The 19,125-nt window shown below is 58.1% G+C and overlaps 3 protein-coding genes across 26 annotated transcripts in view; 2 read left to right on the top strand and 1 right to left on the bottom strand.

Annotated features, from left to right (window-relative positions):
• AGAP3 (ArfGAP with GTPase domain, ankyrin repeat and PH domain 3) overlaps window positions 1-12,115 on the bottom strand; it is a 60,082-nt gene extending 47,967 nt beyond the window's left edge. For 4 of the 6 annotated variants that reach the window (XM_045388103.2, XM_005551195.4, XM_045388105.2 and 1 more), the window contains exon 1: window positions 8,505-9,087. In XM_045388103.2, coding sequence (XP_045244038.1) covers window positions 8,505-8,838 — 334 coding nt within the window. In that variant the 5' untranslated portion in view covers window positions 8,839-9,087. Of the gene's footprint in view, window positions 1-8,504; window positions 9,088-11,891 lie in introns of those variants that run through there. The other 2 variants (XM_045388104.2, XM_074036356.1) reach the window with 1 other exon arrangement.
• Window positions 12,116-12,243: 128 nt separating this feature from the next.
• On the top strand, window positions 12,244-14,630 carry TMUB1 (transmembrane and ubiquitin like domain containing 1). Of its 3 annotated transcripts, none has more exons than XM_005551192.5 (3): window positions 12,244-12,283; window positions 13,129-13,547; window positions 13,822-14,630. In XM_005551192.5, the coding sequence occupies exons 2-3, from the start codon at window positions 13,159-13,161 to the stop codon at window positions 14,171-14,173; spliced, it is 741 nt and encodes a 246-aa protein (XP_005551249.1). In that variant the 5' UTR covers window positions 12,244-12,283; window positions 13,129-13,158; the 3' UTR covers window positions 14,174-14,630. The 3 variants fall into 3 exon arrangements, with proteins under 3 accessions (XP_005551249.1, XP_015303781.2, XP_045244048.1); XM_015448295.4 differs by having other exon boundaries at window positions 12,244-12,394; XM_045388113.3 differs by lacking the exon at window positions 12,244-12,283 and adding an exon at window positions 12,446-12,546.
• A 272-nt stretch (window positions 14,631-14,902) lies between these two features.
• On the top strand, window positions 14,903-19,084 carry FASTK (Fas activated serine/threonine kinase). 17 transcript variants are annotated; one of them, XM_074036365.1, is made up of 11 exons: window positions 14,903-15,275; window positions 15,467-15,503; window positions 15,787-16,209; window positions 16,681-16,779; window positions 17,000-17,139; window positions 17,615-17,828; window positions 17,927-18,086; window positions 18,304-18,395; window positions 18,470-18,605; window positions 18,679-18,793; window positions 18,874-19,084. In XM_074036365.1, exons 3-11 carry the CDS (start codon window positions 15,807-15,809, stop codon window positions 18,979-18,981), a joined length of 1,467 nt encoding a protein of 488 aa, XP_073892466.1. In that variant the 5' UTR covers window positions 14,903-15,275; window positions 15,467-15,503; window positions 15,787-15,806; the 3' UTR covers window positions 18,982-19,084. The 17 variants fall into 17 exon arrangements, 11 of the variants coding, with proteins under 11 accessions (XP_073892466.1, XP_073892464.1, XP_045244043.2 ...); XM_074036363.1 differs by having other exon boundaries at window positions 16,681-16,860; XR_012433044.1 differs by lacking the exon at window positions 17,927-18,086 and having other exon boundaries at window positions 16,681-16,860.
• The last annotated feature ends 41 nt before the right edge of the window (window positions 19,085-19,125 follow it).

Genomic DNA, 19,125 nt, shown 5'->3' with positions numbered 1-19,125 from the left:
CTCAGCCTCCTGGGTGGCCCAGAGGATGGCACTGTCTGCTCAGCTCAGGGCACATTGAGGCCAAAGTACTGATTATGGGGCTCAGACAGTGCCTGACTTGTAGCAGACAGATAGATGTACATTGTAGAAAAACCTACATTAAAAGAGATTAAAACAGTCTTCAACTCAATATTGGGAGGTGGAGGCAGGAGGATCACTTGAGGCCAAGAGTTTGAGACCAGCCTGGGCGACACAGAACCTGTCTCTACAAGGCAATTTTAAAAATTATTAGTTAGATGTGGTGACACATGCCTGAGTCCCAGCTACTGAAGAGGCTGAGGTGGGAGGATTGCTTGAGCTTAGGAGTTTGAAGTTGCAGTGAGCTATGATCGCGTCACTACACTCCAGCCTGGGTGACAGACCAATATTCTGAGGAAGGAAGGGAGGAAGAAAGGGATGGAGGGAAGGAGGAAGGAGAGGAGGGAGGGAGGGAGGGAGGGAGGGGAGGCCAGGCATGGTGGCTCACACTTGAAATGCCAGCACTTTGGGAGGTCAAGACCGGAAGATCACTTGAGGCCAGGAGTTTACAACCAGCCTGGGCAACATAGTGAAACCCCATTTTTACAAAAAGAAAAAAGAGTAACAAACCAAGAGTAAAATGAAAAAAGGATATGTAGAGAATGAACAAAATGCAAATGACTCCCCAAAGATGTTTTAATATTGAATCTCACTAATAGTCAAAGTGAATCCAATAATTAAATAGCTAGTGATGAACTAGTAATCAAAGTCAAGCAAAGTAAAACAACGAGGGTCATTTAGTCTTTTTTTGTTCTTACATATCAGATGGAGAAGGGGTCCCGGGGAAGTGAGGCAGGGAACTCCAGGCTGTCTCTATGCCTGGAAAGCAAATGGCCTTTCTGGAGGGCAGTGTGCCAGAGTGCCGCAAAAGCCCTAAAAATGTGCCGACCCCAGCGTCTGACCATTTTCTTCTGAAAATTTGTCCAAAAGCAATAATGAGACAAGCGTACAAGGAGTTACATAATAAACAGCATTCCCTTACACAGGATACTCTGCCACCTTTCAGAATAATGCCTGATATTTCACCTGTGCTTATGATGCGCTAGGCACTGTTCTAAACACACCAGAGAGGGGGTCTCAATCCTCAGCATTACCAAGTGGCAGAGGCGGTGGCAGCTTTGTCATGACCCATCCCAGGTAAGGAAACGGAGGCACAGAAAATCTCACCTCTCCCCACAGGATCCCTTCTGATTATCAGTTCCTGGAGGGCTCCAAGGTAGCGCATCTCAAAGTGCTGCAGGGACAGAGGCAGCCTCAGAACAGATCTTAGGGACCCCAGCTCAGGTCCTCATTTGACAGACAAGACCCCTGGCCAGGGAGACAAGCCTGGCCTGTTCCAGATACTCACGCCAGGGTCACAGCTAGCTGCATAGACAACCAGAATGTGACTCTCGGAAGATGCGTCCAGAGCAGACTTGCCCCAGCTCTCACAGCCAGTTAGTGGCAGAACAGGGACGGGAACCCAGGTATCCTGACTCCCAGCCTAGGAGCTGCCAAATACGTAAATGAATGCAGGAGCCTCCTTTTGTGAATCTCTGGCTCCCCTTCTCCCAGCAAAGCATTTTCCACAACAATCCCACGTTTGCTGCAAAAGCCTAGTAACAGCAAATCCAGCGAAGAGTCAAAGAGTCGTTCATAGAAAAAAGACCAGAATGATGCAGATCTGACCGCCCACCGCAGATCCCCCCAGGAGAGGGGAGGCCGGGCAGCCACCTTCCTACTTCTACATGTGAATGGCTTTTAACAAGCATGTATTTACTTTCTTTTTTTTTTTTTTTTTTTTTTTTTTTGAGACGGAGTCTATCTCAGCTCACTGCAAGCTCCGCCTCCCGGGTTTATGCCATTCTCCTGCCTCAGCCTCCGGAGTAGCTGGGACTACAGGCGCCCACCACAGCGCCCGGCTAATTTTTTGTATTGTTTTTAGTAGAGATGGGGTTTCACCGTGTTAGCCAGGATGGTCTCGATCTCCTGACCTCGTGATCTGCCCGTCTCAGCCTCCCAAAGTGCTAGGATTACAGGCTTGAGCCACCGCGCCCGGCCCATGTATTTACTTTCATCCCTTAAACACATTAAAATGAAATTTGAATTAAATATGCATTTGGGCACGGTGGTGGCTCATGCCTGTAATCCCAGCACTTTGGGAGGCCGAGGTGGAAAAATCACTTGAATCCAGGAGTCTAAGACCAGGCTGGACAACATAGCAAGACCCCATCTCTACAAAGAATGAAAAAATTAGCTGGGTGTGGTGGTGCATATCTGTAGTCTCTGCTACCTGGGAGACTGAGGTGGAGGATCGCTTGAGCCCAGGAATTTGAGGCTACAGTGAGCTAGGACTGTACCACTGCACTTCAGCCTGGACAACAGAGTGAGACCCTGTCTCCAAAAATATATATACACACATATATACATATATATTTTATATATATATATGTTTCTTAAGCAAACATCTGTCTACTATATGCTACATCCGTGCTACCCATGGGAGAGAGACGCCTCAGAGAGCCACCATTCAATTCAGTTGGAGACTGAAGACATCCAGAAGAAAATTATAGTGGGGAGCAGAAGAAAATTATAGTAGGGAGCAGGAGTCCTAGTTCACCCTAAAATTATATTCTAAAGGCTTCCAAGAGTTAAACTCTGGTCTGTTTGACTCTCATAAAGTTTCCTGTAGAAGCAGCTTTTAAGGGCTGATGTGGTGTGGCCACCAAAACTTATTCAGCCCATACATGCAAGGCAAACCACAGAGACCTGGAGTTGGAGAACCAGAGGAAATCCCTGCATCCTCCGCTCACTGCATGGCTTCAGGAAAGTTACTTAATCTAGGACCTAGGCTGTCTCACTTGTGAAATGGAAATGATACTTGCAAATCCAAAAAAGACCCTCCTCTCGGAAAATAAACTATGAGATACAAAGTGTTGCACAGCCTCATTCCAACCCCCAGCAGTGAGCCTGGCAGAGGGAAGAACATTCTTGGGTGGAACATGCACCACCCAGTCTCTGCACCCTCAAAGCAGGTGGCTGGGCTCACCCCACCTCCCCACCTCAACTCCGCGCTCCAAAATGAGCTCCCTTATTGCTTGGCCTGCATGGTTTAAGTCAGCTAGGGGTCAGGAGGAAAGCATCTGATTAAACTAATTTCCAGTTACCTGAATATTAAAAAGAAACTAACACAACAGGTGGATGTTTAGGCAATGCCACACAGGGTCATGGGAGTGCTTATGGGGGTGTCTGTCTCCCCACAGCCTCGGCTTTCCCAGGCTACATCTGCTTTCCAAGAAGGGTACCTCGCTCCCTCTGCTTCTGGGCCAGGAATGTGCTGACAGCTGGTAGGGGGCTCACAAGCACAAACGAGTGGTGTGGACACTGGCGTGGCTCAAGCCTTGTTAAAGGCTTAAACCCTCGTGACGCCCATCTCCTGCAGAATGACGCACCAACTCCTGTGGTTTCTAGGAACACGGCAGGGTGGAAATAAATACTGGAGAAAGCATGAAATACTCCTTCACCAGGGTCCTGCCCACCTCACCCACCCATCTCCTACAACTTAACACCCAAGCTGCAGAGTCCAAATTGCCATTCCAAGAGCTACTCTATGTTCTCCTGCCTCTGTTATCTTAATCATTCTGTTTCCTCCATGTGGGAACCCTCCTGACCCCCAGGCCTGGCACACGTTTGATGAAAGAAATAAATGATACAGGAAGATAGCCAGGTGGCACCACAGGGACAAGGACTGCTTCCTCTATGGGGTACCACTGCTGGGAAGAGCCAGAGCTGAGACCCTGGACTGAGCAGGGTACCAGGGGTTCCCACGAGGCCATGCAGCCTGAGATCAGGCTGGACAGGTCTTCCCGTGCTGGCTTCTGACCCGGAAGAAAGAAGTGATGAGGTTTCCCAAGTCTCTGACCTTTGCCCTGCCCTGGTGTTCTGAAAATCTCGGTCTCCTTCTGTACTCCCAGTGCCTCTCTGGCACCTCCTACAGGCTGAGTCGTTCTCTCCAGGCGCACCAAGCCCAGACCTTCTGGCCCCTTCTCTCCCTTCCTCTCCTTTGATGGTCTGCTTTTCACTGTGCTAGATGCAACTGGGCCACACAGTAGGAGCTAAATGAATGTGTCTGGAACAAATGAAGCTTTCTCTGGCTACTAGCACCCACATGGTTATGCTCTTTTTCAGAATTCCTAGAACTCTTGTGAGCAAAGTCCTACATAAGCAACCAGGCCCCCATGAGACACTCAGTCCCTAAACCAACAAATTGCCAGAGGGGCCCCGGCTGGCTCCAGATGCATGTCCCCGGCACCCATCCCAGACCTCCCTAGTCCTCGTCTTTGAAGGCAACCTCAGCAGTGTGTGGTGCAGCAGGGCCCACAGGGGAATGCGGGGCCCGGCCAGGGAGTACCCACCGAGGAACAGTAAGGAAAGCTCAAGAGAGCCCCCTGGCACAAACACAGGGATCATCATGCCAGTCCTCCAGGATCAAGTCACATGACAAACAGAAACAGACACAAACACTAAAACCTCAGGTGTGCTTAAGGGCTGAGGGCTGCGGGCTGCCAGGGCGTGTGCCGTTTTTTTTTTTTTCTTTTGAGATGGAGTCTCACTCTGTTGTCCAGGCTGGAGCACAGTGGTGCGATCTGGACTCACTGCAAGCTCCACCTCCCAGGTTCACGCCATTCTCCTGCCTCAGCCTTCCGAGTAGCTGAGACTACAGGCTCCCGCCACCACGCCCGGCTAATTTTTTGCATTTTTAGTAGAGACGGGGTTTCATCGTGTTAGGTCAGGATGGTCTCAATCTCCTGACCTCGCAATCCGCCCACCTCGGCCTCCCAAAATGTTTGGATTACAGGCGTGAGCCACCGCGCCCTGCCATGTGCACCATCTTACTCTCCATCTGAGCTGCCACCCAACTGTGGTCACAGCTGTGGCCCCTTCTCTGTCTAGCTGAGGCTTGACCCAAACAAGAAACCACCACATCTCTTTACCATAGTCCCTTTAGGATGTCACCAAGCCCACAGCCCAGGGCAGGCAATCTGTGAACTGAATGAAAGTGAGTGGGTAAGGGTGTAAGTGAGAACGCTCTGGTGGCCAGGCCAGGCTGGCTGGAATGCTCAAAGTAACTGTTTAAAAAAAAAAAAAAAAAAAGCCCTAGGGGGAAAACAATGGAGAAACTTGAGCAAGTCACCCAGTTGACAAAGCCCAGCTCCGGCACACACAATAGTAGCCATATGGCACACACACACCTAATAGGTCCACCTCCACTTCCAGCTGGGGAGCTCCTCCGGAACTGCCAGAGGGGACCCCAGCCCCTCCCCCAGCCCCTGCTCCTCCTCTGTGCGGGGGCCCTCACCTGCACACACTGACTGGGACCAGCAGACCTTCCCAGGACCTGCTGGATCCCAGGCTGCTTCTCCCAACAGCTTCTCAGGGCTCCTGGCTAGCTTGGTCCAACTTCCTGCACTCCACATGCCCAGTGTCCCCATTTGGACTGAGGCCCTGGTTCTCCTGCATCCTTCTTTCTAGGACTCAGCCAGGAAACCCAAGCTGTCAGGGAGCGCTCTCTGTAGGTGAGTGCCAAGCAGGAAGCGGGCTCCTGTTGAAGGCCCAGACTCTCTCTGGCTGTACCCGCTTGGCTCCCTTCCTTCTCTGAGCCTCAGTTTCCCCACTAGTGAGGTGAAGGTAGTTCAGAGGTTCTGCACATAGTGAGCCCTCCAGCTCTCCCTCCCAGCTGAAGGTGGTACTTCTTCCACTCCCTCAGCCCAAGTAATGGGCAGGTTTCCTCTTTCCTTGGCCTCTGGTGGGAAAGGAACTTTTCAAAATGGTCTCCCTCCCCTCAAATCCTGTCCTGAAACACAGGAAAGCCAAACATCCCCTGCTTCCTCCTGCCCTGGACACAGGGTCAGAAGTGACTATGAGTGGCAGAGAGACTACAGGAGGCCTAAGTGCCCACTGCACTTCCTCAGAGCCGAATGGATCCTGACCGCAGGTCCCACGTCACCTTCAGAGCTGGGACAAACAAACCCTTCACCGAAGTCTAAACAGTGGGGGAGGCTTTGTTATACACTCGGAACATGCCGCCCCTTTCCACGGAGAGGCTTACCCCCAGGAAACATAGGAGCTGGCTCCCAGCTGACACTGTGTTTATGTAACAGCCTAGGTCTGTTCGACCCTGGGGCTGGGGGTGGAGGGCTCAGTCTCAGTCCAGCCTCAGAGTGTGCTCAGAAACGCCCAGGGAGTCTGCGCCTCTCCCTCCTTGCAGAAAGAAGGTGGGGACGCGGCTTCGCAGGACAGAAGCAATATGGTTTGGCAGATGGAGAGGAGTTCTATCGCAGGAAGGATATAGGGCAGAAATTGAAGAAGGAGTGTTTTTTTTTTTCTTTTGAAGACTGTCTACAGCAGAAAAGTGGGAACGCAAGAGAGGTGAGGTGGATAAAGATGACGGTGCCAGGAGAGGCTGGGCAGGGGGGAGGGAGGGAGAGCAGGGTAGCAGGGCCCAGGAGTGGGAACAGCAGGGCTGAGAACGGATGTGTGAGCCGCAGCTGGGTCGGTCTGGTGACAATGAGACACCGGCTCCCAGGATTTCACGAGGGTGAGGCCGAGATTCCAGGCCTAGTAGCTGGAACCGTGGGGTATTTCCAAACCGCAATGGAGAAGTTGGTCAGGGGAGGGCTCTAGGAGGGGAAATTCTGCCTGTTGTGTTAAATTTAAGACGAGGCAAAAAACTCAAGGGCGCCCCAGGAATCACAGCCTTCACATCACAAAAGATGCTCAACCAGAGGCTCCCCTGAGCTGGGGAGGAGGGGTCGCTGCTTATCAAGCTGGAGCGCTGGGGAGCCCGGAAACCTGTCCCTGCTCTGGGAAAAGCTCGGAAGCAGATGTGCCCCCACCCTCCTGTGGCCAGCCCACGAGGCTTGTCGCCCTCCAGAAGGAGCTGGGGGAAGGCAAGCTTGGAGCAAATCAGGAATGTCTTTACTTCCTCCAAGGACAGTGAAGCTGCAGCAACGGTCTCTCCCGCCTCCACCCTCTTCAGATCTAAGAGGAAAAACTGGTCATCTTCTCTCTGTGGGGCCCAGGGCTCGCACAAATGCCATCTCCTAGTCCCCAGCTACAGCGGTGATTCAGGCCATTTACTCAGATCCACGTTAATGAGATTTTTCTGTCACCTAATTAGTTCACAGAGAACTCAGCCTTGAGAGGAAAGAAATAAGAACCGGTTGGGAAAAGGCAGAAGGAAGTCAGACTGCCATGTCACAACAAAAGATAGGACCCAGCACTACATGGGGTCCCCCCAGACCCAATACTCCTTCCTCAGCTATGGGGGCCTCTGAAAGTAGAAAGGGAGGTGTTCAGGTGCACTACCCCCCAGAACCTCAGGCAAGCAGATGAAGCTGGGAGTGGGGCCCTAACCTTAAGGCCCAAGTCAGGAACAGGCCCCTGCCCACAACTCCATGTTATGGCAAAAGGCCTTGGCTCTCGCTGCATTTCCACGGAGGCCAAACCCACCACCTGCCGGTGGGCGTCCCCTTTCAAACAGAGCTGGGGGAGGAAGCAGATGGCCCAGGGCGAGGCCCATCTGTCCGTGCCCGCTCGAAGGTCACCATGCCACTGGCCTGATTGCGGGTGCCGCCAGCACCCACCACACCAGGGCTTGCGAGCCATCTACCAGCAGCGTGCCCCTACTTCCTGTGCCCTCAATGGTCGAAAGTCCAGGGCCTAAGGGCCCAGAGAAAAAAGCGCTAGGCAGCGCAGTGGCCGGGGATTTCCAGTCCCCGACTCCGGGTGCGGTGTCCCTGGAGGTCAGTCAGCGCCCGGCTGCCCCGCGGCTGCCTCCAGACCGAGGAGCCGCGGGTCCCTGGCGCGCTCACGACCCGGCCAAGGCGCGGATGGACCTGCCGGCGCCTCCCACGCGGTCGCGGCGCCGCAGCCCAGCGCCAGGCCCGGCCCGCGCCCGCTTGGCCGCCGCGGCGTAGGGGGTGTGCGTCGGGAGAGGGCGCCGCGGCGAGCGCCACCCTCCGGGCCTGCGGGCGCTGGGCCAGGGAAGGCTGCCATCCACTAACGCGAGGCTCCGATCCCCCGCCCCACTGCGGAGCAGGGCCCGGGCAGCGGCTAAGATGCCTCCCCGGTCACGGCCCCACCTCCCGGCAGCTGAAGCCCTCTGCCGCGCCCACCTTCCCCGGCCAGGCCTGGATAGATCTGGTCCTGGCCCCCCGAAGCGACACCACCTTCGCGCCCTGGAGCACAGTGAGCAGAAAACCCCCAACCCCAAAGTGTCCCCGAACGAGATATGGCGAAGCTGCCCGCCGGTTCTGCAGCACAGATCGGCAAACCTCGTGGCCTGGACCTCAAGCGCGCAAGGACCCCCGACAGGGAGAGCATGGCCAGGACCGGCCCGTGGAGCCCTCGACCGGAGCCGGAGAGGCCACCGCGCCCCTGCTCCCGCAGCCCCCGGCTTCGCTCACCCTCGATGGAGATGACGTGCTCGCGGATCTGGTTCTGCAGCGCCAAATCCTCGATGCGCTCGATCAGGTCGTAGATGGCGTAGATATTGGGATGCACGGACTCGAAGCGCTGGATCTCGGCCCGGATGGCCGCGGAGTTGGAGAGCGCGAACTGCTGGGGGGGCCCGCCGGCCAGCTGCTGCGAGGGGACGCCGCCGCCCCCGGCCCCGGGCCCCGCGCCGCCGAACTGCCCGCCGCCCCCCGCGCTGCCGCCGCCGCCGCCGCCGCCGCCCCCCGGAGCCGCCAGGCTCTGCTGCTGCTGCGGGCTCTGCCCCCCGCCCGCCTGGAAGTTCATGGCTTCGGAGCCGTGGGGCCTGAGGCGGGCCCGGGGCGGCGCGGCGGAGGCGGCGGCGGCGAGCGGGCGCGCGGGGCTGGCGGGGCCGGGATTACTGGGCTGGTGGCGCGGGGCTAGCGCATGGAGCCGGGGGCCGGGGGCCGGAGGCCGAGGCCAGGAGGCGCCGCCGCGCACGCTGTGGCCGCCGCTGCCGAGCGCTTCCCGGCGCCGTGATCCCGCTGCCTCGGAGCAGCCTCCAGCGGCAACAACAACGGGACCGGGAGCGCGCGGCCCGGGCCCTCCCCCCGCGTCATGCGCACGCACCGCCGCCCCCGCCGGCTCCGGCACACGCAGCCCGAGCCCCCCTCCCCGCCGCCCCCGCCCCTCCTGCGCGCCGGCCCGGGCGCCCCCGCCCCTCGCTCGCTAGCTGACTCTTCAGCCTCCACCCCCGAGCCGCGCGCTCCAGCCCAGGCGCCCGGGCCCCTCCCACTCAGCTTCGGCCCTTCCGCCTCCTCACCAGCCCCCACCCGCATTGCCTCGAGGGCCACCCTCTCCGAGGGGACAGCTGCCCTGGTCTCCTCCCGCGCCCGGCTGTCGCTTTCGCCTCCCTGCGCTGATCTGGGCCGGGTGTCCGATCTCTAGGCAATGCCCAAACAGTGCCCTGCGCCTGAGGGTGCTGCTGACCGAGGCTGATTGGTCGAGGAGCCCGCCCAGGCCCAGCCGCTCCTCGCTTACAGCGTCCCGCCTTCAGTGCGGCATAGGCTCCCCTGTCCCCAGGCTCCGAGGTCAGCCCTAGAGACCACCCGGCTGCCAGAGTTTTCTCCCTGGCTCCCTGCCCAGTCTCTCCACTGCCGGCTGCAGCTCAAGAGGCTGGGATGGGTTCTGGGCTGCTATTTCCAGTTCTCCCTGAGCGCTTCATCATCGGCACGCCCCTGGAAATGACACTTTGAACAAACTCGTCTCTACTCTTACCTTCTCGTGATCGGCCTCTCCTAAAAGACCGTCCCCCTGCTGGACTTGGGAGATTAGCTAAATGCTACCCGACCCCATTGGTACACAGAGGAAGAAGAGGGAGGGATGAAATATATGCCTTTCTCCCCTACTCATCCCATTGGAGAGACCAACCAAAGCCCACGTGGCTCTCAATTTTTCTTGTCCTCACCCCTTGTCCATCCTGTCCTTTCACTCCCTCTAGGGTCAGGTAGCTCCCTGCAATGTCCTCTGCAGTGCCATTGCCAAAGTGGGCTGCAGTTGTTAGCCGCCCCCCCCCCACCCACCCCAAGACACACACACTCACACACACACACACACACAGGTTTCCTAAAACCTACAAGAGGTGACATTTGCAGAGCAGTGGCCCCAGCCAATAAATCTCCCAGAGATGTTGCAGGGTATCTGCTACCCCCAGATATCCTCGGGCATCACTGACACACATCGTCCTTTTTACACACACTTCCACTTCCCCGGCCAAGCTGGATCTTTTCCCAGCATGAAGCTGTCCACCATTTGATTACCCACACAACTCAGCCCCAGTACCAACCCAGTCACTATTCCTGAGTTCCTTGTACCTTCCAAAGCACCTGGTGCAAGCTAATCAACACATAGGGTCTCCTAAGCTCCTGAGGAATCTGTGTCTGTGTTTCTATCTCCCTGCATAACCTTAAGGATATCTTGTGCCCTCTCTGGGTTTCATCTGCAAAATATAGTGGTTGAACAGAAAACCTAGTTCTGATGTATAATTCTAAAAGTAACATCCAACATCTCTTTTAGATGCTTAATTAGAATTGACAGCAGGAAGTAGCACCAGGTATACCTCCCAAAAGAGATACTAAGAGCAAAGAGCTCCTCAAATGTGTTGCCCCAGCAACTAGCACACACCTGTTATAGCTCTGATGGGCTGTTCACACGACTAGCTCCTCTACTAGTATATGGAGCCACATGAGGGCAGGAAGATGGTCTGATTCACCATTTTATTCCCAGTATCTTGCACAATGCCTGGCAAATAGTGTGTGTGCATATATATATATATATATATATATATATATATATATGCATATATATATTTCAAGACAGAGTCTCACTCTGTTGCCCAGGTTGGAGTGCAGTGGCTCGATCTCAGCTCACTGCAACCTCCACCTCCCACGTTCAAGTGATTCTCCTGCCTCAGCCTCCTGAGTAGCTGGAATTACAGGCACCCTCCACCACATCCAACTAATTTTTGTATTTTTTTTTTTTTAGTAGAGATGGGCTTTTACCATGTTGGCCAGGCTGGTCTCGAACTCCTGACCTCAGTGATCCACCTACCTCGGTCTCCCAAAGTGCCAGGATTACAGACATAAGCCACCGCGCCTGGCCATAGTATATCTTTTAAAAATATGTTAGTAGAATAAATGAATGAACAGGAGGGATGGAACTAGATAGGTTAGTTCTGTATGGTATCAATCTAGACTGACATTCCTAAGGCAATATTTGGGCCACTTGCTCCCACAGTAGGCAAGAACTATGGGAAAACTAGGATAGATTATTTTAAATCAAGACTGGCCTGTAAAAACCAGGATGTGAGATCTCTGTGGCTACAGGAGCCCAGAGGGAAAAATCCACAGATATCCACAGGCCTGGGATTCAATGTCATCCACACAGTAACACACCAGGATCCGATTCCAGAGACCAGCTTTGAGCGGAGGTGAGCAAATAGCTACTGTGTGACATGTACCTTAGTTTTCACACTTTTAAATAAAACATCTAATTTCTTCCTTATGATTGACTTACGACGTATGTTTCAGAAAGGAAGAAATTAATCTTTAGAGAGATTCAATAACCCACCCAAGGTCATATAGCTGAGAAGCACAGGATAAGGGATCAGGATTTGTGCCAGGTTCCAAGGTCTATGCTTCTTCCACAGTCCTGAAAGAGCAAGGTGGAGGAGGGGACCAAGGAAAGGGGCAGCCCTGAGGATGGGTATCCCTGGCCAGCCTAGTGGGACAGCCCATGGATATTGGGCTCTGGGCTGAAGAATTAATTTTGGTGGCCAAAGTGCCTTCTGGCGTCCACTCTGACATAAGGGTAGGGGCCACCTGAGTTCCTCAGAGCCTTCCTCACTGCATCACGAACACGGGTGTTCTGACGTGCTTCAGCTGACGTCGGTGTCTGGTGTGACAGATGCTCTGGCTGTTGGCGGGGGAGGGGGCGGACCCTGCTGCCGCCCAAACCTCTAGCCGGTAGCGCAACCCCCCAAAGCCGTCCCCACCGACCCCTCCGCGATCTGCTGGAGCAGAGAACCGCGGGTGGAGCCCAGCACGTGGGTCCGCAGGGCGGAGGGCGGAGACAGAGCGGCGCCGGACTACAAGTCCCACAATGCCCCGGGCCGCGGCGGCGAGGAAGGAGGGGTGCTTCAGGTGCCTGCGACCTCCGCGCCTCCCGCCCGGAAGTGTCCGAGGGGCCGCGATGGAGCTGGGGCAGCCGGGCGGTGAGTCCCCGCGCCATGACCGCGCCCACCCCGCCGCCCAGGGCCCCGGCCGGGCCCCGCCCGCCCTGCCCTGGATCGCCGTGCCCTCCTGCGGCTCCGGGGGGCGGGAAGGTGGGAGGGGTGATGAGGGGTGGGGGTAGGGAACGTGAAGTCTCGGATTCCGGGCGGGATCTGGGGTCTGGCAGCCCGCGGGGCTTGGAGACACTTCCAGAGAAGGCGTGGAGTTGGGCCTCCGCGGAGTGGGGTTGAGGGGACCGAGCTGGGTGGGTGGTGACGCTCGGAGGCTCCAGATTGCCCAGGGGCGGAGTTTGACGTTTGCTGTGGGGGAAGCCTGGGAAGCAGTCCTGTGCCGCGGGTGGGGTTTAGGTGAACCGTAATGCGGGGGGCGGGGGGTGGGGGCACAGAGGCTCTACCCCCACCTCGGAGAAACTTTAGCAACGGAGTAGATGAGCATGGGGTGAAGTCGGTGAAGGAGTAGACACACTGGGGTGAAGTGGGCAGGAGAATAGATACGCATGGGCGTGAAGTTTGGCTGGGGTGAAGTTTAGGGGAGGCGTTGCTTAGGCCCTTACCTTGGGATAGGGTTTGGGTGAGTTGGGAGCTGGTTGAAGACCTCGAGCTCAGATGACAGAAAGTTAGGACTTGGGATTCGGCGATGGGAAGGGGCACCCGGAGGCAAGTTTGGGGCGACTGGGAGGCAAAGCAGCCCGTACCCTGGGGTGGGTGAGGGAACCCAGGCTGAGGACGGTGGGAGCGTCGCGGTGGGGTGGGGGCAGGACCCTGTGGAGGTTCCAGGGCTCCTGGTCAGAGGGCCCGCGCCTCACGGGCTCTTTGTGCCTCTCCAGCTCGGTAGCGCGGCGGGCAAGGCAGGCGCCATGACCCTGATTGAAGGGGTGGGTGATGAGGTGACCGTCCTTTTCTCGGTGCTTGCCTGCCTTCTGGTGCTGGCCCTCGCCTGGGTCTCAACGCACACCGCTGAGGGCGGGGACCCACTGCCCCAGCCGTCAGGGACCCCAACGCCATCCCAGCCCAGCGCAGCCATGGCAGCTACCGACACCATGAGAGCGGAGGTCCCAGGGGCAGAGACCCCCAGCCTGAGACACAGAGGTCAAGCTGCACAGCCAGAGCCCAGCACGGGGGTCACAGCAACACCACCAGCCCCGGACTCCCCGCAGGAGCCCCTCGTGCTACGGCTGAAATTCCTCAATGATTCAGAGCAGGTGGCCAGGGCCTGGCCCCACGACACCATTGGCTCCTTGAAAAGGTACGTAGGTCAAGAGGCAGGAGCAATGCTGAAGACAGGGGTGGGGGGAGTGGTCACAGAAGGCCCCAGGAGAGACCTAAGACCCAGCCCTCCTTTATACTGGAGGCGCTGAGCGCCCCAGATCACAACTGCACTTGTTCCCTTGGCAGTCTGCCCCTCCCAGGCCAGGGCCGGTGTGTTGTGGAGGGCAGGGGAAGGGTGGGAGTGTTGTTCCGGGGCCAGGGACTAGGATTGCCTGAGGCCTGCTCTCTTACCCAGGTCCCTCTCTCCTCAGGACCCAGTTTCCTGGCCGGGAACAGCAGGTGCGACTCATCTACCAAGGGCAGCTGCTAGGCGACGACACCCAGACCCTGGGCAGCCTTCACCTCCCTCCCAACTGCGTTCTCCACTGCCACGTGTCCACGAGGGTCGGCCCCCCAAATCCCCCCTGCCCGCCGGGGTCCGAGCCCGGCCCCTCCGGGCTGGAAATCGGCAGCCTGCTGCTGCCCCTGCTGCTCCTGCTGCTGCTGCTGCTCTGGTACTGCCAGATCCAGTACCGGCCCTTCTTTCCCCTGACCGCCACTCTGGGCCTGGCCGGCTTCACCCTGCTCCTCAGTCTCCTGGCCTTCGCCATGTACCGCCCGTAGTGCCTCCGCGGGCGTTTGGCAGCGTCGCCGGCCCCTCTGGACCTTGCTCCCCGCGCCGCAGCGGGAGCTGCTGCCTGCCCAGGCCCGTCTCTCCGGCCTGCCTCTTCCCGCTGCCCTGGAGCCCAGCCCTGCGCCGCAGAAGACTCCAGGGGCTGGCAGAGGCCCCGCCCTGCGACCACCGGGGCTCGGGGCCACCTCCCGGGGCTGCTGGCCCTCAGTCCGCACTGGGAGTGGGCTCCTCGGGGTCGGGCATCTGCTGTCGCTGCCTCGGCCCCGGGCAGAGCCCGGCCGCCCCCGGGGCCCGTCTTAGCGTTCTGCCGGAGGACCCAGCCGCCTCCAATCCCTGACAGCTCCTTGGCCTGAGTTGGGGACGCCAGGACGGTGGGAGGCAGGTGAAGGGGAGGGGCATAGGAGTTCCCCGGAACTTGTGCAGATTAAAGTAACTGTGAAGTTTTCACTCTTGCAGTGTGTCTGAGTGTGTGCGGGATGGCGGGCGGGGACTCCTCGCCCCTTGGGAGAGAAGGGCACGGACGGCGCCCTCGGCTCTGGCCCACCGCTTTCCCTTCTCCCCTGCCTTCTGCTCTGGCTTTGGCGCCGGCCTCCGTGGCCCCGCCCCCGGTGCCGCGCGCGCACTTCCCGCGGGCGGAGCTCACGGCTCCCTGGCTCGCAGTGCCTGCCGGGAGCCACGTCTCCGCTGGTCGATAGCTGTTTCGGGATTGGTGTCCGGGCGGCTATCTGGGGGCTGCTGGGAAGATGGCGGACTCGGTGGCCAGCCGATGAGGAGGCCGCGGGGGGAACCCGGCCCCCGGGCCCCGAGACCGACTGAGGGAGCGACCTGCGCAGGGCCCGGGGAGTCATGTAGGGGTGGCGCCTGCGGGGAGGGCTGTGGGAGGGCAGCGGGAGCTGGTGTTAGCGGCAGCGGCCACGGTCTCCTGGCGTCCCTGGGTCGGGGTGGGTGTGGGGGCCCCCGACTTCGCCGACCCCACGCCATCGCAAAGCGGTGCACTCGGGCTCCACGCGCGCCCTGCGAGGTGGGCGTTGCGATTTCATTTCACGGGTGAGGAGACTTAGACGAAGCCACTTGTCCAAGGTCACGCCGCTGGTGAGTGGGAGCGCCCAGCATGGAACCCAGCGCCGTCCAGCCGCGGAGCCCGCGTTCCACCCTCTGTGCCGCCGCCGCCTCCTGCGGGAGAGGGAGGTGGTCGGGAGAGTGCACGCCGGTGCCGCCTGGGCTCCAGACTGGGCGCGACCACTAACCCGGTTAATGACCTCAGGCTTAACTTAACCCCTTAGCTGCTCTGGGCCTGCGTTTCTCCACCGGTGAAATGAGGTAATGCCAGCCCTGCCTACTCTTCACGGGCGTGTAAGGAGCATCAGAGATGGTGCATGTGGAATTGCTTTGCAAGTAGTGCCCTGAGCGCACTGAGGATTATGATTGCTGTTTCAAAGGCGTGGAAGGAGGCAGAGGGGCGGGGTGGGGAAGAGGCCCAGAGCAGTCACAAAGGGTTGCTCTGACCACAGGCCCCCTAAATGAGGAGTGAGGTAAGGAGTAGGTAGCAGGTCTTTCTCCCCTTTGGAGAAAACCTCACCCCCTTTTTTGGGCTGCCCCTCAGGGTCTCCATCACCCAACTCCATGCTTCGAATCCTGCTCTCTGCTCAGACCTCCCCTGCTCGGCTGTCTGGCCTGCTGCTGATCCCTCCAGTACAGCCCTGCTGTTTGGGGCTCAGCAAATGGGCGGACCGGCCTCTTGGAGGAGGCCCCAGTGCGGGTCCTGTGCAAGGACTGCAGCGGCTTCTGGAACAGGCAAAGAGCCCTGGGGAGCTGCTGCGCTGGCTGGGCCAGAACCCCACCAAAGTGCGCGTCCACCACTACTCGGTGGCGCTTCGTCGTCTGGGCCAGCTCTTGGGGTCTCGGCCACGGCCCCCTCCTGTGGAGCAGGCCACACTGCAGGACTTGAGTCAGCTCATCATCCGAAACTGCCCCTCCTTTGACATTCACACCATCCACGTGTGTCTGCACCTTGCAGTCTTACTTGGTGAGGAGGGGCTTGAGGTGGGCGCCTGGGGGGCTGGGTGTTAATGAAGAATAGGGAGAACAGTAGAGGACAACGGACGGAGACCCAGCCTCTCAGGTGTTTGCCCAGGAATGGTTGCTCCTGCTCCCGTCCTATGTCTGCAGCAGACATCATGAGAAAAACGCACTCCTTCCAGCCTCGCTAGGGTGCCACCTCAGATTCCTGCTAATAGAGTGCCCTAGGAAGCCACCATAATTTGTCACAATTGGTACAAGATGAAAGCCTATTTGCCATCTTTGTATGTACTCCCCACAGACCATTTTGATACCTCATAGCCACGTGATACTTTACATTTCTTTAGTGTTTGCACTTAAACTCTAGCACACCTTGCTCAGGAAACAGAGAGGTGAAAGGTGGGGAATTCAAGTAACCCCATGATTGGAGCAGCAGCACAGCTCTGTTACCAGGCTGCCTTTTACCTCTCCCCCTCAGGCTTTCCGTCTGATGGTCCCCTGGTGTGTGCCCTGGAACAGGAGCGAAGGCTCCGCCTCCCTCCGAAGCCACCTCCCCCTTTGCAGCCCCTTCTCCGAGGTGGGCAAGGGTTGGAAGCTGCTCTAAGCTGTCCCCGTTTTCTGCGGTATCCACGGCAGCATCTGATCAGCAGCCTGGCAGGTGCTGGAGGGGGTTAAAGTCAGACGGGGTTGGGAGGGTTGACAGGAGGAGGAAGGTGGTCTCAGTTGGCTGGGCTGAGGTGGAATTGAGCCAGCTGGAGGTCCAGCCGAGGCCCAGCATGACAGGCTGTTCTTCACAGAGGCAAGGCCAGAGGAACTGACTCCCCATGTGATGGTGCTCCTGGCCCAGCACCTGGCCCGGCACCGGTTACGGGAGCCCCAGCTTCTGGAAGCCATTGCCCACTTCCTGGTGGTTCAGGAAACCCAGCTCAGCAGCAAGGTGGGCTTACCACCTACCCTCCAGTGCATCTCTCAGTCATTCTCAGGGACCTCGTCAGGCCCAGCACCCTGTGCAGCTCAGCTATCCTTTTCCTGAAGCAGACACACCCTCTCTGTCCCCTGGGACCTGCATCTTTTCCTACACCCTCTCTGTGACTTGCCCACCTCCTGTCACCAGCATGCATTCCTGGAACTCTGCAGTTTCCCAAAGCACTCTTAGCACCATCCTAGCTCCACCCATCCCTCTCCTTGAAGTCTTCAGGGCCAAACCCCACAGTGATGTCCCCTCTGCCTGTCTGGTGATTAGTCACGTGCAGCTTGTGACTGCTTTGCTGTTGAACTGTGAGGCTGTAGGGACTGTCCTGTCTTTACAGCAGTGTTACAAACTTGAGGGCTAAGCCTCTCTAAGGCTTAGCTTGTAAAAAATGACTGCAGCAATACTTCACACTGGGTAATGAACTGCTCTTCCTTCACAGGTGGTACAGAAGTTGGTTCTGCCCTTTGGGCGGCTGAACTACCTGCCCCTGGAACAGCAGTTTATGCCCTGCCTTGAGAGGATCCTGGCTCGGGAAGCAGGGGTGGCACCCCTGGCTACAGTCAACATCTTGATGTCACTGTGCCAACTGCGGTGCCTGCCCTTCAGAGCCCTGCACTTTGTTTTTTCCCCTGGCTTCATCAACTACATCAGTGGTACGCAGCCAGGATGGCCGGCTGGGCCCCTGAGGGCTGGAGAGGCAGGGGAACAGGGTGGCCTGCAGCCCGGAGCCCCAGTCCCCGCCTCCCCACAGGCACCCCTCATGCTCTGATTGTGCGTCGCTACCTCTCCCTGCTGGACACAGCCGTGGAGCTGGAGCTCCCAGGATACCGGGGTCCCCGCCTTCCCCGAAGGCAGCAAGTGCCCATCTTTCCCCAGCCTCTCATCACTGACCGTGCCCGCTGCAAGTACAGGTGGATGGGGCAGCCTGGGGTAAGGGGAGGGGCCAGCCTGGGAGCAGCAGAGTGGAAAAGCCAGAGGGACCATGAAGCCAAAGCTAAGGAGCTCTCGGCCACCATAAAACTGGGCCCTGAAGCAGCAGAGGGCTTTACCCAGGGTGGTGGCACTAGACCGGGACAGACTAGGATGAGGGGCCGGGCCCTTCCTGCTACTGGTGTCCTTTCTCCTCAGTCACAAGGACATAGTAGCTGAGGGGTTGCGCCAGCTGCTGGGGGAGGAGAAATACCGCCAGGACCTGACTGTGCCTCCAGGCTACTGCACAGGTGAGCGAGGGGCAGGTGGCAGGCCCATGGAGACAGAGCTCTGGCTAAGGCCTCCGACCCTGCTCCCCCTCCAGACTTCCTGCTGTGCGTCGGCAGCTCTGGTGCTGTGCTTCCCGTGAGGACCCAGGACCCCTTCCTGCCATACCCACCAAGGTCCTGCCTACAGGGCCAGGCTGCCTCTAGCCCCACTACTCGAGACCCTGCTCAGAGGTAACGGAGGCAGGGTGGGGGAACTCTGGCCACCTTGCCTGCCATGCCCTGAGTCACGTCCCTCCCCCTGCAGGGTGGTGCTGGTGTTGCGGGAACGCTGGCATTTCTGCCGGGATGGCAGGGTGCTGCTGGGCTCGAGGGCCCTGAGGGAGCGGCACTTGGGCCTGATGGGCTACCAGCTCCTGCCGGTGAGTGGCCCTGGCCTTCCCCGTGGCGCATCCTTACTGCCGGCCTGCGGGTAACCTGCTGCCCTATCCTCTCCCCACAGCTACCCTTCGAGGAACTGGAGTCCCAGAGAGGCCTGCCCCAGCTCAAGAGCTACCTGAGGCAGAAGCTCCAGGCCCTGGGCCTGCGCTGGGGGCCTGAAGGGGGCTGAGGGGATGATGTGGGGTTCAGGATGGCCCCCCCATGGGGGGTGGATGATTTGCACTTTGGTTCCCTATGTTTTGATTTCTCATTAAAGTTCCTTTCCTTCCCCATTGTGAATCTCAGTTTTGGGATGGGGAGCAGAGCTGGGTCT

Source organism: Macaca fascicularis, chromosome 3, assembly GCF_037993035.2.
Source record: "Macaca fascicularis isolate 582-1 chromosome 3, T2T-MFA8v1.1".
NCBI lineage: Eukaryota > Metazoa > Chordata > Mammalia > Primates > Cercopithecidae > Macaca > Macaca fascicularis.
Note: the sequence above shows the minus strand (reverse complement) of the source record. Positions and strands in the feature narration are given on the sequence as shown.

What these genes read in the sequence shown, in the direction of transcription:
- FASTK (XM_005551183.4), top strand. Translation starts at nt 14,950, where the DNA reads ATGAGGAGGCCGCGGGGGGAACCCGGCCCCCGGGCCCCGAGACCGACT. An exon ending in TCTGATCAGCAGCCTGGCAG is followed by an intron (nt 16,861 to 16,999) that starts GTGCTGGAGGGG and finishes TGTTCTTCACAG; the next exon opens with AGGCAAGGCCAGAGGAACTG. An exon ending in CGTGCCCGCTGCAAGTACAG is followed by an intron (nt 18,087 to 18,303) that starts GTGGATGGGGCA and finishes CTTTCTCCTCAG; the next exon opens with TCACAAGGACATAGTAGCTG.
- TMUB1 (XM_015448295.4), top strand. Translation starts at nt 12,299, where the DNA reads ATGACCGCGCCCACCCCGCCGCCCAGGGCCCCGGCCGGGCCCCGCCCG. An exon ending in CGGCTCCGGGGGGCGGGAAG is followed by an intron (nt 12,395 to 13,128) that starts GTGGGAGGGGTG and finishes GTGCCTCTCCAG; the next exon opens with CTCGGTAGCGCGGCGGGCAA. An exon ending in ACCATTGGCTCCTTGAAAAG is followed by an intron (nt 13,548 to 13,821) that starts GTACGTAGGTCA and finishes CTCTCTCCTCAG; the next exon opens with GACCCAGTTTCCTGGCCGGG.